Source organism: Branchiostoma floridae, chromosome 14 (assembly GCF_000003815.2).
Source record: "Branchiostoma floridae strain S238N-H82 chromosome 14, Bfl_VNyyK, whole genome shotgun sequence".
NCBI classification, from domain to species: Eukaryota; Metazoa; Chordata; class Leptocardii; order Amphioxiformes; family Branchiostomatidae; genus Branchiostoma; species Branchiostoma floridae.
Window position 1 is genome coordinate 16,553,741 of NC_049992.1, and position 15,173 is coordinate 16,568,913.

General features: G+C 43.4%; 2 protein-coding genes and 4 non-coding genes across 7 annotated transcripts in view; 4 read left to right on the forward strand and 2 right to left on the reverse strand.

Annotated features, from left to right (window-relative positions):
* Positions 1-2,813: 2,813 nt before the first annotated feature.
* On the reverse strand, positions 2,814-7,436 carry LOC118431178 (basic proline-rich protein-like). Of its 2 annotated transcripts, XM_035842297.1 has the most exons (7): positions 7,306-7,436; positions 6,134-6,298; positions 5,339-5,452; positions 4,701-4,817; positions 4,309-4,329; positions 4,056-4,146; positions 2,814-3,880 (listed from the first exon to the last, which is right to left on the reverse strand). In XM_035842297.1, the coding sequence occupies exons 1-7, from the start codon at positions 7,364-7,366 to the stop codon at positions 2,962-2,964; spliced, it is 1,488 nt and encodes a 495-aa protein (XP_035698190.1). In that variant the 5' UTR covers positions 7,367-7,436; the 3' UTR covers positions 2,814-2,961. The 2 variants fall into 2 exon arrangements, with proteins under 2 accessions (XP_035698190.1, XP_035698191.1); XM_035842298.1 differs by lacking the exon at positions 4,309-4,329.
* A 1,476-nt stretch (positions 7,437-8,912) lies between these two features.
* Trnat-ugu lies at positions 8,913-8,985 on the forward strand. The gene has a single exon. It is a non-coding gene; the product is annotated as a tRNA-Thr (tRNA).
* Positions 8,986-9,349: 364 nt separating this feature from the next.
* Trnat-cgu lies at positions 9,350-9,421 on the reverse strand. Its single transcript has one exon. It is a non-coding gene; the product is annotated as a tRNA-Thr (tRNA).
* A 1,616-nt stretch (positions 9,422-11,037) lies between these two features.
* On the forward strand, positions 11,038-11,110 carry Trnat-ugu. The gene has a single exon. It is a non-coding gene; the product is annotated as a tRNA-Thr (tRNA).
* A 1,381-nt stretch (positions 11,111-12,491) lies between these two features.
* Positions 12,492-12,564, forward strand: Trnat-ugu. The gene has a single exon. It is a non-coding gene; the product is annotated as a tRNA-Thr (tRNA).
* Positions 12,565-13,762: 1,198 nt separating this feature from the next.
* The window catches only part of LOC118430569 (carboxylesterase 5A-like), a 20,482-nt gene continuing 19,071 nt past the window's right edge, over positions 13,763-15,173 (forward strand). The window contains exon 1 of the mRNA XM_035841517.1: positions 13,763-13,916. Within this exon, the coding sequence (XP_035697410.1) occupies positions 13,763-13,916 (154 nt within the window). The remainder of the gene's footprint in view (positions 13,917-15,173) is intronic.

The following is a 15,173-nucleotide window of genomic DNA, read 5'->3' on the forward strand; positions in this document are numbered from 1 at the left end:
AAGCATTTAGACAAAAACAAGTCAACAATATAGAACTGTCTATGACATTCAGTAGTACTTTTTGTCTTTTATCATTATCGATATTTCTGACTCTGGCTATTGTATTTCGTCCATACGAAACTTGAAGGGAAGTTTTTAATAAATGGGTGTTATTGTGACGCTCTTATATAATTTTGGGAACTGTCATACATTTCGTGGTAGATATAGGTGGTTTTAGGGTATGTCTATAAAGGTATACTGATGAATAATTTGTTGCATAAACATATCAATATCAACATGTTTACACATTGTAACAACTCTCCAAGCAGATCCTACAGTGCCATAAGATGGCCAAGGAGTATAGCCGGCCAAAGGGAGTATAAAAGGCACCGGTTGCATACACACTCCTAGGTCGGCTTCAATCCTCTGCCAACTTTTGTTACTATCTTATGCTACTGCAGGATCTGCTTGGAGATTAATTGTAACTTCTTTTTGCGTATATTGTAAATGTATTGAAGTTCGCGGGGATTTAATTTCGTGGTAGTGGGGAAAAAGGACTTTCCGCGGTGGTTTTAAGTTCGTGGTAGCATTATGCACTGTAGTCTCTTACTGCCATGGAAAAAGTTTTGCGGTGGTTTTCAATTCGCGGTGAAGCTGCCACCACAAAAAACGCGAACATTAAACCACCACAAAAGTTTCTGCATTTACAGTAGTAGCGAGGAGCCTTTTATAATTGATGAAAGCTCCTTGATAGTAAAACAGCATTTAAGGTTGAGAATGTAGCTCAACTGGTAGCATCCTCACAGTGGAACTCCTGGTTCCAATTCGCTGGTAACTTGGGAGACCTGGGGTCAATCATAGGTATGGCATTTCGGTTGGGGCTACAAACGTCTTTCGGAAGGGACGTAAAATGTGGGTCACATGAGCACTAGGGCTAGCAACCCAACCATGTAAAAGTATACCATCATGCTACTGAAACAGCAAGGAAACATGGCACGAAAGTACATCTGCGTTGGTAAGAGGAGTGAAGGAGGGTGTGTACATCCGCGCCCATCGTCGAACAGAGACGGTGGGCGACACAGGTTATCTGGCATTTACGACCCTCTGCTGCAGTCACGTGTCTCCGACGTCACGTTCCGGAAGCTGCAGTAGACGGGTCTATTCCGTGAACAAGGCTGACGGGGTCGACCGAAATTTTGGGTTATTTCCGAATCCATTTTAGTGTTGGTTAATTAAAGTTTAGTTTAGGTGAAAATAAGGAAATTTGTTGCCTTATCTGCCACAAGGCACGACAAGGGTCTGGACGAACGAGGTAACATACAGTGTATGTCACACACAAACAGACAAACAGGGAATAAGAGTGAGCATTCCTGTTCTACCCGTGAGAGAGCTGGGCCCCACAATCCGTACCCTCTAAATGCCCGGTAGCTCACCGGTTTGTGGCTAATGAGATACCCAGGGAACGTTGCCATAACAACGGGAGAACGCAGACACATTTACCTCGTCACAGGTGACTCTCAAATCCACTTTACTGCGCTTCCAACCCTGCGGGGAGGATTTACTAGGAGCAAAAATTTCAAACGTTCGAACTGACGACATTTCTCGGCCGTATACACGGGTCAAACCTATTTCTGTATGGCAGTGTACTTACAGAATCAGGAGAAGACACGCGCCTGTCAAGACATGACACACCTGTCATCTTTTGCTAGAAATAAAGGAATTCCCCACATTTAACAACGCACCATGTTCGTAGATATGGTTGTCCTATGACTATTGCGTTAACCCAGAAATGACGGAGTGCCACAGAACTATCGCCAGGATTTCAGATTCGCCCATTTTAGTGGTATTGTCCACGCTAGGAAAAGAGGATAGGCTGTCATAATACGCCAATGAAGAATAGATATCCAGGTAATAAGATGCCCGAAACAACAGTTTCTCAAGCTACCAGATAGATTGTTTTGGTCAGTATCCACCATGTCCATGATGTTTCGTCAGTCTCTGCTAGTTGAAAGATGCTACCCGGAATGCTGTCTGAAAACATGAAGGTTCTATCCTGATAGAATTTCCTTGAAACGTCTGACCGTTTATAAAATCTATCCAGTTGTTTGATGAACTTTTGTATCGGTTAAGATGTCATGATATGTCATACATCCATCAAATCCACCCAGCGTTGTTATAGCAACTAAAATCAGATCTTCGGAAGTTGTCCTCTACTTACAGTGTACTAGGAAATTATGATTGTGCATGATTATGGTATTTACTATCATCATTGAACAATCAAGGACCTACTTTCACCAAGGTGTATAATTATATCGATCTTCAAGCAGAAATCGAGTGGAAGGTCGTAACGTATTTTTCGTGTCAACACGAAAGAGTCCACAGTTGTCCTTTCTGTACAAACTGCACTGCAGATTCATAACGCCAGTGGTGCCCGTACACAACCCTATACCGAACCGTGAGTTGCAGAAAACAAAATATGGATGCTTGACTTATAATAGCTTTCCTTGGAGAACAATTCAGTTCCCCCGTCTGTTGCAATTGAACTTCTCGATCCTCTGGGAAATTATTCAACATATTTTTCAGTAGCAAAATATGGATTGTATGTCCTTAATTTTCTAGATCTGGCAGGATGACTTTAAATACATCGACTTAAATTTTGCAGTCGATGGCATGTAAGTCTCAGACTGTCCGACAGAAGAAGCTTGCCTTGGGTTGCGACTGCATGCCACCCTCTACATGTAAAGAAGAGTTCCAACACTTCAAGATTTAAAGTGACAAAGTGACGCGACGACCATTGAAATACATTCAGTAAGAAGTGAAGATAGATCCCATCATTTGAGATACGAGCACTGGTACCGGTGTCAAATCATTTTATTGACGAATATCCCGAGACTGGCCATGGTCTGGTTGCGTTTATCAGCTGATATGTTGCGTCATTCGAGCCGCAATCTTTTACTGTTAATCAAACATTGACGGTAAAATTCATCCAAATAGTCCCCCCAGACCGCCCTGCAAAGCAGCGATCTTGCCTGATGCCGGAGGAATCTTTGGTTGTGGTTTAGGTGGACCTAGGCCTCTGCTTGGAGGTGGACGGTCACCGGCAGACTTCAGTTTCACCGCTCCAAGTCCACTCAGGCCGCCACCGCCGGCAGGAGGACCGGGTGCAGCCGGGGCGGGACCGGGAGGCGGGGGCCCCGGCGGCCCAAGTCCCGGCGGTCCCGGTGGGCCAGGTGCTGGCCCTGGGGGAGGGGGCCCTGGTCCTGCAGGCGGGCCAGGTGGTGGACCGGGTGGGCCAGGTGCTGGCCCTGGGGGAGGGGGCCCTGGTCCTGCAGGTGGGCCAGGTGGTGGACCGGGTGGGCCAGGTGCTGGCCCTGGGGGAGGGGGCCCTGGTCCTGCAGGTGGGCCAGGTGGTGGACCGGGTGGGCCAGGTGCACCAGGAGGTGGCCCGGATGGCCCGCAGGGTGGACCGGGTGGACCAGGCGGACCGGGTGGACCAGGGGGACCGGGAGGTGGACCTGGTGGACCGGTGGGTGGGCCAGGAGGACCGGGTGGACCAGGGGGGCCGGGAGGTGGACCTGGTGGACCGGTGGGTGGGCCAGGAGGACCGGGTGGCCCTGGTGGGCCTGGTGGACCGGGAGGTGGCGGGGCTCCAGGTCCAGGTGGTGGAGGGGCCCCAGGTGGCGGCGGGGCACCAGGTCCAGGGGGTGGAGGGGCCCCAGGTGGCGGCGGGGCACCAGGTCCAGGGGGTGGAGGGGCCCCAGGTGGCGGCGGGGCATCAGGTCCAGGCGAGGACGGGTCTGATGTTTTAGCTTTGCCTTTCTTCCCTTTTTTCTTTCGTTTTCCCTTCTTCTTCTTCTTCTTCTTCTTCTTTTTCTTCTTCTTCTTCTTCTTCGCTTTATTTCTGTAAAAAAAAAAGAAGAACGACAGACCCGTCGTGAATTTCACCAATACATGTTTATGCAAACAACACAATTTTTTGATCGTTTCGTCGTTCTGGTCCCATGAAAACTAAAAGAAATATATATATATATATATATATATATATATATATATATAATAATACCAATTGAACTCACTTTTTCATCCTGATCAGGCAGCAACACGTCATCAGTATCAAAAACAGGCCGATCGGTGAGGCAGCAGCAATCAGCATGTGGACCTCATTGTCTGGAAAAAATATGATTTCTTCCAAAACAAATCAAAACAATTTTATAAAGTAAACACGTCTCAAAGTCATAAAGCCCCGGTCATACAAAAGGCGGTGCCAGTAGATTTTATGGCCGTTTATATGTGTGAATGATGTTAAAGAAAGTGGCAAAACGAACTCACGTGTACCGGTTTCTGTCCCAACTAGAAGAAAAGGAAAGAATAGAAGAAACTGGTTGTGGAAAATGATTCTTCATAAACAATGAAATGTCAAATGCTTAGCACTCAACATTTGGGAAAGAGTATGGGAGTTGAACACACACCCTTACGAATGAACTAGTCCCTGAAGTAGTGGTTGCACATTGTGTGGCCCAACGTAAGCCGCGCAAACGCTACAGAAAGGGGGCTACGTTAATCGTATGGTAACGTCTAACTTTAACTGTTAAAACTTATTGCAATCACCGGTGCCCTAATGAATGTAACGTTACACTACGATACCGGGCTTGGTTGGCGCAATGGCCAAGGCTAGGGGACATCAAAGTAAAGTTTTCAATACATTTTTGACCGCTAGTCACCTTTTATGATAATCATAGCGGTCATACGTTCGTTGTGGAAGGCGGTGTATATCCCCGTATCCTCTTTGGTAGTTCCCCACACTTTCAGCACGTTCTCCGCCGACACGCGCGCGTGGTCTAGGGTGAAAAAGTTCGTTAGTTAGTCTGTGACTGGAGGGTAACCTCCGTGGACAGAGTATTGTAGTCGGTCTACGTCTTGAGTGTTTGCACCTATATCTCTATGTTCCGTTTGCCGTATTCGTATGTCGCCGGGGTTGTCTTTCGCACTCGGTAAGATTTTTACGCGGTAGGAGTATAATTATGTTATGCGCAGGCTTTAGGACCAGCACCCCTCTCCACCCCCCACCCCCAGGGATATCAAGATTGATAACATTCAAATGTTGCGGAACGACTTGCCTTGTTGCGAACTGACATTGTTGCGAAACAACCTGTTACCGTCCATGCTAGTACTGTACTGCAATTATACTTTTATTCTTTGATGCGATTATACAGATACGGATAAAGAATTCATATATTGGAGTAAACCGCACTATCTCGTTGGTATCCTACCAATTGATTGGTTCAATAACCGATCTATCGATCGATTGATTGATTGATTGATTGAATTTCTAAATGATACCTTTTGGACTAGAGTTTACCTGTAGATGTGAACTGTTTCCCATCTTTCTTCCATTCGCAGTTAATCCCTTCGCATTCAGTTAGCTTGACTGATGCACCGAAGGGGACGGACACCACGTGGGCATGCACTGCGTCTGGGGTGGAGAAAGATTGTGACGAGGACGTATATATTACAGCCATAGAGCATATTCAGTTTTTTTATACAATACAAAGAATTACCTTCGCTAAGAAAGTTACGTTTAAACTTTTCGGCGTCGATTGCATGGATGTCCCAAACCAAAGGTCAAGTTTGATAGTGGGCTACCGCGGCTTCCTGTGGTACTGCAGCGGAACTTCCGATGTTGAAATCTTTTGTCATATGTTTCGCCGTTTTTCAATGTATTTTCAATGTCTATGTTGTCCACTTTCGGTATGGTGTTGATATGGGTAATGTTACTGAAGCTAACGAATAAATAAATTGATAAAGAAAATAGATTAATTGAATTAAAAGATGAACTCTTCAAGCATACTTGAAATAAGAAATTGAGTCATCTTTCTTTTTACAAATTTTGTTCACGCGCTAGTTTGATTCAGTTTGGTCATGCAGGAGAATTATGCCTCACTCAAATATCATTATCAGTATAAACTTTAACATTATATGCTTATTCCTAGTGTCATCTTCGATTGATGTTAACAATGATGCTGCTTCGAGTGATACTACTTCACTATATTTTTACCAGAGGTCTGTAATGATAACTTCATTTCAACAATCCAGATACGATACTTCCCCATAAAAAAAGCTTCAGAACTTTAAACTCTAGGTGAAGTCGACCTACCTGTACAGCTCACCGTACAAGAAGAGCTCCTCGTTGCTTCTCCAGGGGCCCCGGGACACTGCTCCTCCTTGGTCACTTTGGTGCACTGTCTGTTCCTGAACCGCACGCCATTGCCGCATGTCTCCGAGCAGGGGCCCCAGCGCCCCCATTCGGCCCAACTCGACACTGCAGGGGATCGCAGACAAGCTGAATTTTACACTGTCTGAAAGTTGATCTTCAAGCACACCATAAGATAAACATGCGGAAAGGTTCTGTTTCACTAGACGGAGCAGAAAATGGAAACCGTACGTTTGTTTAAATCCAGGACATGCCTCTCGTGTTCACAGCAAGTAAATCTTATGGATGACATCCTCTGCGGACTGCAAAAATAGTGCGATAGGGCGAAAAAAAAAAAACAAGATGGGTGGAAAAAAACAAGATGGCTACAGTTTCAAAAATAGGCACCATAAAGTTGTGATGACTGTAGTAAAAAGAATTAAAGGGACAAAACATGGTATCAGAGCCAACAAGGCATTCATTCCATTATCTGAGACATGTACTGATGTGGTAAAAGTGACACTAGTGTGGTAGACTGGCATCACCAACAAAGTTGGTACCACACTCATAGCTTCCATATCGGTGTCACTTTTACAACTATCCAATACGTTTCATTTCTACAACTACAGTCATGGGTACCTCGCAAGTGTCACTTCTACAAGTACAATCATTAGGCTACATTAGGCTACAACACAAAATATTTGCTCCTTTTGTTACTTTATCGTCATGTTGACCATCCCTGCAGAAGAAACAAAATCTTGTTTTTTTCTCTGAAATCAGGCTAAAATTAATGCGCGCGCTGATGTCATCCATAAAATTTACTTGCTGTGGCCTAACCGTAAAACCAACGAAAGAAAAATGCAGTAAAGCTGTCGTTTCGCTCGTATCTGAGATGCACTCATCCCTTGATCCGTACTTTTGTATTCAATTCGCTCAAAAGGTATCTCGATAGAAACAACCGGCTTGCACCACATTTCCAAACCGGGGTCCGGCCGGGCTGTTTAAAAGAAACGAACAATAGAAATACATTCGTAAAAAAATATACACCGTGCCTTTTGTATCATTCTTTTTGTTCCCGAAAGTTGCCCGGCCGGGCCCCGGTTAGGAAATGTAACGTAGGCCTAAGACCTTATTACCTGATGGAGATGGTAGGAAAATTAACCACACCAACACAGCAGCTGCTGTGCGGCAGTACATGCCTGGAGCAGACCCAGAGCAGGGGCGCCCGTGGACGCACTACATCGTTACTGTCATGTCCAGTACAGAATCGTCGGAATTCGAACATGTTGCTAGGGACTTACCACAATGTTGAGGGGGCCCGCAAATTTATAAACCAAGAAAATTTGTAAAAACCACTATCGTTGACGTGAAGAAACTCAGGTGTCGTAATCATATAATAGTCTGTGCTAATGGTTTATGCTTATAAATCCCATTGGCTGGGCTAAAACTGGGAAAGGAAAATGAATAACTCCAGGCTACCCCTCCCAAGAACACAACGTAGACCTTTGCACATCCCTTGGGTTACCGTTCTAAAGAACACCTTTGTTCCCAAACAAGGAACAATCTGTGCGCGTTCGAACGTTCGAGCATAACAATATGTCGACAACAAAGTGGTCAGTTCAGTTCAGGTCAGATCGTCCCCGTTATGCCCCGTAACGTTAATAATATACAAAAGTTAGACTTATGAAAGAAAACTTACTTGCTGCCGCTTTTCCACCCGGACGTACTGCCAATAGCTGGGTTGTAATTGGTAGTTCGGTGAGTTTGATAATTAACTAGTTGAACAATCACGGCCTTTCACTTCAACGGTCTGTCACTCTTCAAATATTGTGTTCATTAACGTTACTTCATTTTTCTTTCTCATGGGCCGTTTCCTGTTTTCTTTCCCTCGTATTAACGCAAATGCGGGATAACTGACCAAATAATAGATACAGAGAAATGGGCGCGGAATAGCAGTTTATTTGAGAAACGCTGACACCTGTACGTTAACGGTTTGCTTGCCATACCTTCGCTTTTGCACTGACCAGGCCTCAAATTAATAACCCGTATTCACTTTGTTCTTTACTTACTTTGGTATGTGCATGTTATGTTATTTAGCCCCTGATCAAAGGTTTCGCCCACTCTGTCCAAAGCATATTGAAGATGAATTTCTGGAATGTTCTAGATGCTTTTAGATGTTTTACACAATGAGTTATTTCTCGAATCAAGTACAACAGATTTCAAGGGACTCGATGCTACAGACAGATGTGTATGTATCTTTAGATGCCACAACTCCCATAATGCAAAAATAGACAAATGTATAAATGGTACTTTGTTATTAGAAAGAATACCGAAACTCATGATTAGCCCTACTCGATTGTTAGCTCTTATTGTTATAGTAACTAGTATGTTGAGTTTTATTCTATACCTCTATTTTGTACCGTAGTTTGCGTAATAGTTGTTTTCCCCCACAAATTGTGCCGTGTTCAATTGTCGTGCAATAAAGTTCTTCTTTAGAGTTTTATTCTCTTTTTTCATTGCGGGCTTTTTGTTTCATCCAATGCAAGTGGTTTAGATCAACTTATCTACTAGTGTTTTGAAGGGTCTGACCTAGTTTTAAAGGGCACGGCCTTCATTGTCTAGCGAGTCAGATAATTGCGTTGCCAAATCTTGGGCGTTACCCAACACACACCTTTTGTGCGTCATACCTGACGTTACCAGGGAACAGTTGAAAACACAACACAGCGGCCCTGTACACACACACGCCTCCTTAGCTCAGGGGTTAGAGCACTGGTCTTGTAAACCAGGGGTCGTGAGTTCAAATCTCACAGGGGGCTACGTTATTTTGTGCTCGGTTCAAACTATATTTTGAATGACGGACACTCACAGAGTCTAGCTTCATATATCATTTGAATAACCGCGCGGGTTTTTGTATTTTTTTTAAAAAGGAAGAATTTGTCATGAAAATATTTTGCGGAATCAATGATATATATCAAATGTCATCGTCCCAATCGTTACAGACAATATAAATCATTAGACCATTGAAACTGATTGAAAGTATACGCCATCGTACATGTTGAAGTACATAATCCGAAGCAAGTACAGATTATACAGTACTGCTCGCATGCAATTCTGTCGTAACTATCCGTGCGTCGACCTCCATCACATTTCGCAGACCAGGAAGACAAAAAAAATACAGCTAGCCACCTGTGAGGTTCGAACTCACGACCCCTGGTTTACGAGACCAGTGCTCTACCTCTGAGCTAAGGTGGCTTAAGATGATACAACATGTTATCTATAGGGTTTTATCTTTGTACATAATGTTATAAACAGTAAGCGATGTTTTAACAAAAAGGGGGACTCGGCCAAAGTTCTAAGTGTTTTACTCTGTTAGATCTAATAGTTTTTATGTCAAATGCTGGAATAAATCCAGCAAAAAATTCATAATCGACTAAAACCGTTTGCTATTTTAGCAATCAATAAAATTTTGTTTCTTTTTTTCCGACAACAGCTGTTGAAGACGTCAATACATATTATAAATACATGATGCCAAGCAGAGCGCTTTGGCTGCCGACGCGTATACTGGGGGGTCTTCTTGCATCCTGTTCGTGAATTCGCTTACCATATACATCTGCAGCAACTCAATTAACGTTAACTCTACAAACGTTTATGAAAAGTTCAACAACGAAACGTTCCATCAAGCGGTGTGTTTATGGCCAATTTGTAACCTTGAAAGTCAGCAAAATTCGTAGTGTCCTTTGCTTTCCATAACTACTACATTTCGGTGTATATTCTTAAACACGATGGCTGTTCTTACTTTCATTGTTCCTAGTTGTAAGTCTCCAAGACACAGTCTCTAAAACAACATTCCGTCATCAGTAGCAGGACATTAACATAATAATAGCAGTGTGAGTGTTGTCTTCATGAATCAAGTCCAGACTGATCTGAGTGTAAAGTTTGCTATAACATAGTATACTGAAAATGCAGAAACTTTCGCGGTGGTTTAATGTTCGCGGTTTTCGCGGTGGCCACTTCACCGTACCGCGAACTTAAAACCACCGCGAACATTTTCCATGGCAGTAAGAGACTACAATGCATGATGCAACTTAAATACATTTTCAGTAGTATAAGACCAACAATAAAGAATATAATTAAGTCACAGCGCAGTAGGTTATATATATATGTCTGATGTAAGTGATTGAATGCTGTAAAATCTTATAATAAAAGTTTCATTGTCATGCTCATGTGAAGAGTTTGATTTGTCCTTTTGCTGCTTGTAGCAAAAATACTTTGAGCGACCTTGTTACGTAACAAGGTCACACACTAGGGGGCCAAAATCAACCTTGACCTTCGTCCCTCCAACATGTATCCACGTACCAAATGTCAACACAATTCAGAGGTTCTGAAGTTATTAAGCCTCTCAAAACCTGATTGGAAACAAACAAGCAGACAGGCACACAAACTCACAGATACACTCAAAACTATTCCTCAGTATATATCATGAAGCTAATTACGTATTGTAGAGTAATATTGTATGTTTATGTTTGCGGGTGGAATGTATAAAGTTTTCCGATGGCCGGCTTTCAACTGTAAACATGACATATTTTCCTAAACTCGTTGATCTATCCCCATCGCGTTCCATACAGGTATTTCCAATGAGATCTTTAAAAGGCACTGGTAAAACTCCATAAAATTTGCTACGAAGTGTTTTTGTTTTTGTTGAGTTTATCCATGACTAGCAGCTGCGCAGAGCCGGATGCATATATCGATCGGTAAGGCGCAGTGTTTCTACTGTACTTTGTTTCTGTGTTTGTCCAGGCTCTTTTTGAGCGAGACACCTGTTACGACGTAGGAGACTAGGAACGACAAACTTTCCATGAGAGTCGGACGCCTCCTTAGCTCAGGGGTTAGAGCACTGGTCTTGTAAACCAGGGGTCGTGAGTTCAAATCTCACAGGGGGCTAATTTTTTTACCGTTCATTTCAAATTTGAGAATATAGCAGACGTGTTTTGCTATTCATTTACAAGTTACGCTTGACATGATCAGATATGAAATTGTCTTTTGGGATCAACAACAGAAGAAAGCTTTACATCACATTCCGAAAATGACAAAGGACAAAAAGCAATGAAATGCTTATATTGTTACTGTCCAAGTAGAGGTAAGGCGCCGTAAGGCCTACTTGAAGAGTATACGTCGTGAGACCCTAAGCATATCGGTTTTCACGAATTTTTGTTCTGTTTTCACTGGATCTAACAGTGTTTCTTATCCCTTTACTTAACCGTTGTTTAAAATGAGTAAGTTTACAAATACATGTATCTGCGGGGACGGTGAAGTTTCCTAAAAAATAATTTGTACCCCTGTCAGAGCCTAGGCTGCAGTACTACTTTTGGCCGCTGAGAGAAGTCTTTTAGTGAATAGGGAAATGGCACAAGGGTCACAAGGAGGTTTCAACACTTGAAGGGTTTTCTGCATATATTAAAGAATTCAACTTCTGCAAGTAGTAATGTATACGTAAGTACAGTAAACATAAAGAAAATGCGAAGATGGCATATTTCAAAATACATCACATTGTTTCCTTTCGTATTTGCCGCAATACAAAGAGAAACGATACATGTACATTGAATTATAAAATATATGCCACCTTCGCACGTTTTTCTTGTTGGAATTTTTGGATTGTTTTAACCGCAAAATCATGTCAAGTGCAGTTTTTAAAGGAACCGAGTTTGAAATAAAATGAAATGTACACGTCCACATGACAACGCAAAATGCCACTGATGTGTTTAACCCAGCCACATCGTGGTCTTTCCGCACCTATAATAGAAATATACGTGTAATGATTCTCAGTTGATATCAAGATTGAATCCCTAAAAATGTAGTTACACTGGAATGATTTCAGAAGGTTAGATGCACCGATGGAAAGCCCCAACATGTCATGAACATACAAATCAGAAATAGACAGAGCGATATTTTATCAGTCATTTTGGGCTGTGTAACGTTATATTTGTCTGCATAGCAGGTACCATAATTAATAGTAACCGCCCTTCGGCATCATGGAAATCGCCTTCTAAAACAAGCAAAACAGCAACGTGCTTGTTGTGGACATTTTACAATGCGGTATGTCATGAACTAGGGCAACCGCAGTGCCCTTGTTGCTAGATCGTCTGAAATTTACGTCACAATGACGTCATGCATACTAATGCTCTTCCAAGCGGTCGCGATGACGTCAACCAAGGCAACGCATCGATTTTTCACCTCTCAAATGGGTTTGCTGTCAGCTGTTCGCGTGACACGGACTAATCCTGTTTTAGTTTAGAAAGTGCAAAGCGGATGCGGCTGCAAGCACGCCTCCTTAGCTCAGGGGTTAGAGCACTGGTCTTGTAAACCAGGGGTCGTGAGTTCAAATCTCACAGGGGGCTACTATATTTTACTGATGCCAATTTTAGCAGAAATTTAATGCCACATAACGCTACGAATTAGAGTTGGTTTCTTGCACTCTTCAAGTAGAGGTGAGCCTATGGCTGTCTTGAACGTATTTTTAGGCGTTTTTGTCGGAATTTCCATTTTGTCACTTTTTATCAGTCAGCCAAACCTCTGCCCCAGCAGACGAAAGCATCAACCAGCCGGGGCCTTACCTCTGCTTGGAGAGAAGGTTTCTTGGTTTATAGGTATATTATGTGTCTTTAAACTGTTAAACCCATCGCATACTGTTCTTCTTCCCCGAAAATTCCCTTTTACGAAACTTTTAAGGGTTTTAAAGATCAAGTTGTGTGCACGTGGGTACTGTTGTCAGAACAGCCATTCATGGAATGTATTACGTATACTACTCTCCAAGCGAGGTAGGGTTCATTTGGAGTGCATGAAAGTAGGAATAGCACAAGATGAAACTACTTAATTCACGTCATTTTCATAGATTGTTTCAGTTAATCAACAGGCATGACAGACGTAGTGACGCACTCAAGGTATCAACTTATATTAGCGCCGCCACTAGACATATACAAAAACAAACATATAACCAAACAATGGCTCGTTCATCATGCTCTTACCCAAGAAACGTCCACTTCACTTGGTTAGAAGATGTATTTCGTTGTCACGTCGCTACAGGCCTGCAGCCAAGTCCTGCAGAACTTACCTGTCACAAGCCTGTACTGTTCCATCTGGTCTTTATCAAGTCACTTTACGCTTATATTGCAGGTTGGATGAAAGTGCATGGGTTACGTTTCGGGTTAGACAAACACCTAACTCCAGTTACCCATTAAAAATACTTGTAATTGATAAGTGACAGCGCCTTCAAGCGCGTGTAATTGTTGGCAGTGCAGATTTTTATTTGATGAACTTAAACCTCAGTCATCTTTTCATGGAATGCCAGGCCAATTAGATTAGCACAAAAGGTCGCCTTTCCTTCCTGTGCCACCTGCCAAGCCTGGATACAGCGGCAGTGTTTGTGCCTGGAGCGGAGAGAGACAACTTGTACCTGTCGTGCTTCTTTGTATAACACCCTCCTCCCCCGGAATTCTCCCCAGGACCCCTCGCTGACTTCATCCTTAGTTCACCCTTAGTTAAGGCGCTGTTTTCTGACAGGTGCATGCCACGAGAGCTAGCGCTGAACGGCGAGGCATGTTCAAGAGCAGAGGGACGATTTTCGCCATGCAGTCGACCGCGGCTGTGTGTTCCTCGTTGGTATGGTGGTGGATCCTCCTCGTCACGTGCCCGGGTCTCCCCAGTGGCCGGCCCGACGACTGGCCGCCGCACGACCCCCCTATAGATCAAGGTTAGTTGGACTCAGGAATCGTCTGCGGCCATATGTTGCGTTACAATTGGCATATCCACAACACAACGTTTGTAGTTCGTGCATGCAATAGATAGATATTACCGGTGCGTCACAAAATAGAAGAGGTGGTCTAGCCCCCGATTTGTGTCTCCAAAGAAGATCTGAGAATGTCACGAATCAAACCTAGGAAGTTTTGAAAAATGACACGTTAAATTCAAATTGATTCAACCCCCGGTGACTTCGGTCATTGCGCTCCCTAGCCTTGACACTATAAACCTTTCCACCAAAACACACCGGACCGACTGCCCTACTACACATTAGATCTGTCCTAATTGTTTCGGGAGACAGCGCTTGTATTGTATTGTCATAATTATGGTAATTAGCTCCGGCACCATCACGGTGCGTCATGTCGATTACGTCAGATCCAAACGTTTAAATGCTTGGCATGCGACTAGTCTCCTTTCCAGATCTTCCAGGAGCGATGTAGTCTCCAAGCAGACCCTACGGTGCATTAGAGAGCAAAGCTGGCAAAGGAGTATAGCCGGCACCGGTGCCCCGTTTGAGCCTCTTGGCCTGCTATCTCCCTTTGGCCGGCTATACTCCTTTGCCAGTTTTGATACTATCTCTAAGGCACCATAGGGTCTGCTTGGAGCTCTGGCCTTTTTTTCTGGGGTAGCGCCGATTTCGCGACTTCAACATCGGGCTAGGGAGATCGGTTTTGCCCGCTCCGAAGTTGCTTTCGGGATGCCGAATGATGAATGAAAGACCTTTATTGTACATTATCATATAGCCAGATGGAGTTGGCCAATCAGAGGCCCCCATTTCCCATGGGTTATCAGGCAGTAACCTCAAAAGTGGTCGGTTATTCTAATAACCGACCACTTTTTGGACCGCACCATTATACAGGGGACAGTCATGAATTTTTTTTGTACTGTTGTTTGTGTGTAAACCATGCATAACTGTCAAAAATATTATGATTGATTGGTTATGTTAATTAGGGCTCCACATGGGGAATATAGGGATACTTGAAAAGGAATTATGCTGATTTTACACATTTTCATTATGGCTTTCTAACGTGATTAAGCCGGTACCTTCCTAAATCACTTCATATATACGTACTTTGTCGTGCCCAAGTGAAAAGGCTCTGCATGGGGGGTACCAGGACTCCACTTAATACATGTAGTTTGTATTGCAAATAAGCCACATGTTGATGCTGATATGCTATCTCACAAACAGATGATTAGTTAAAATTATTAC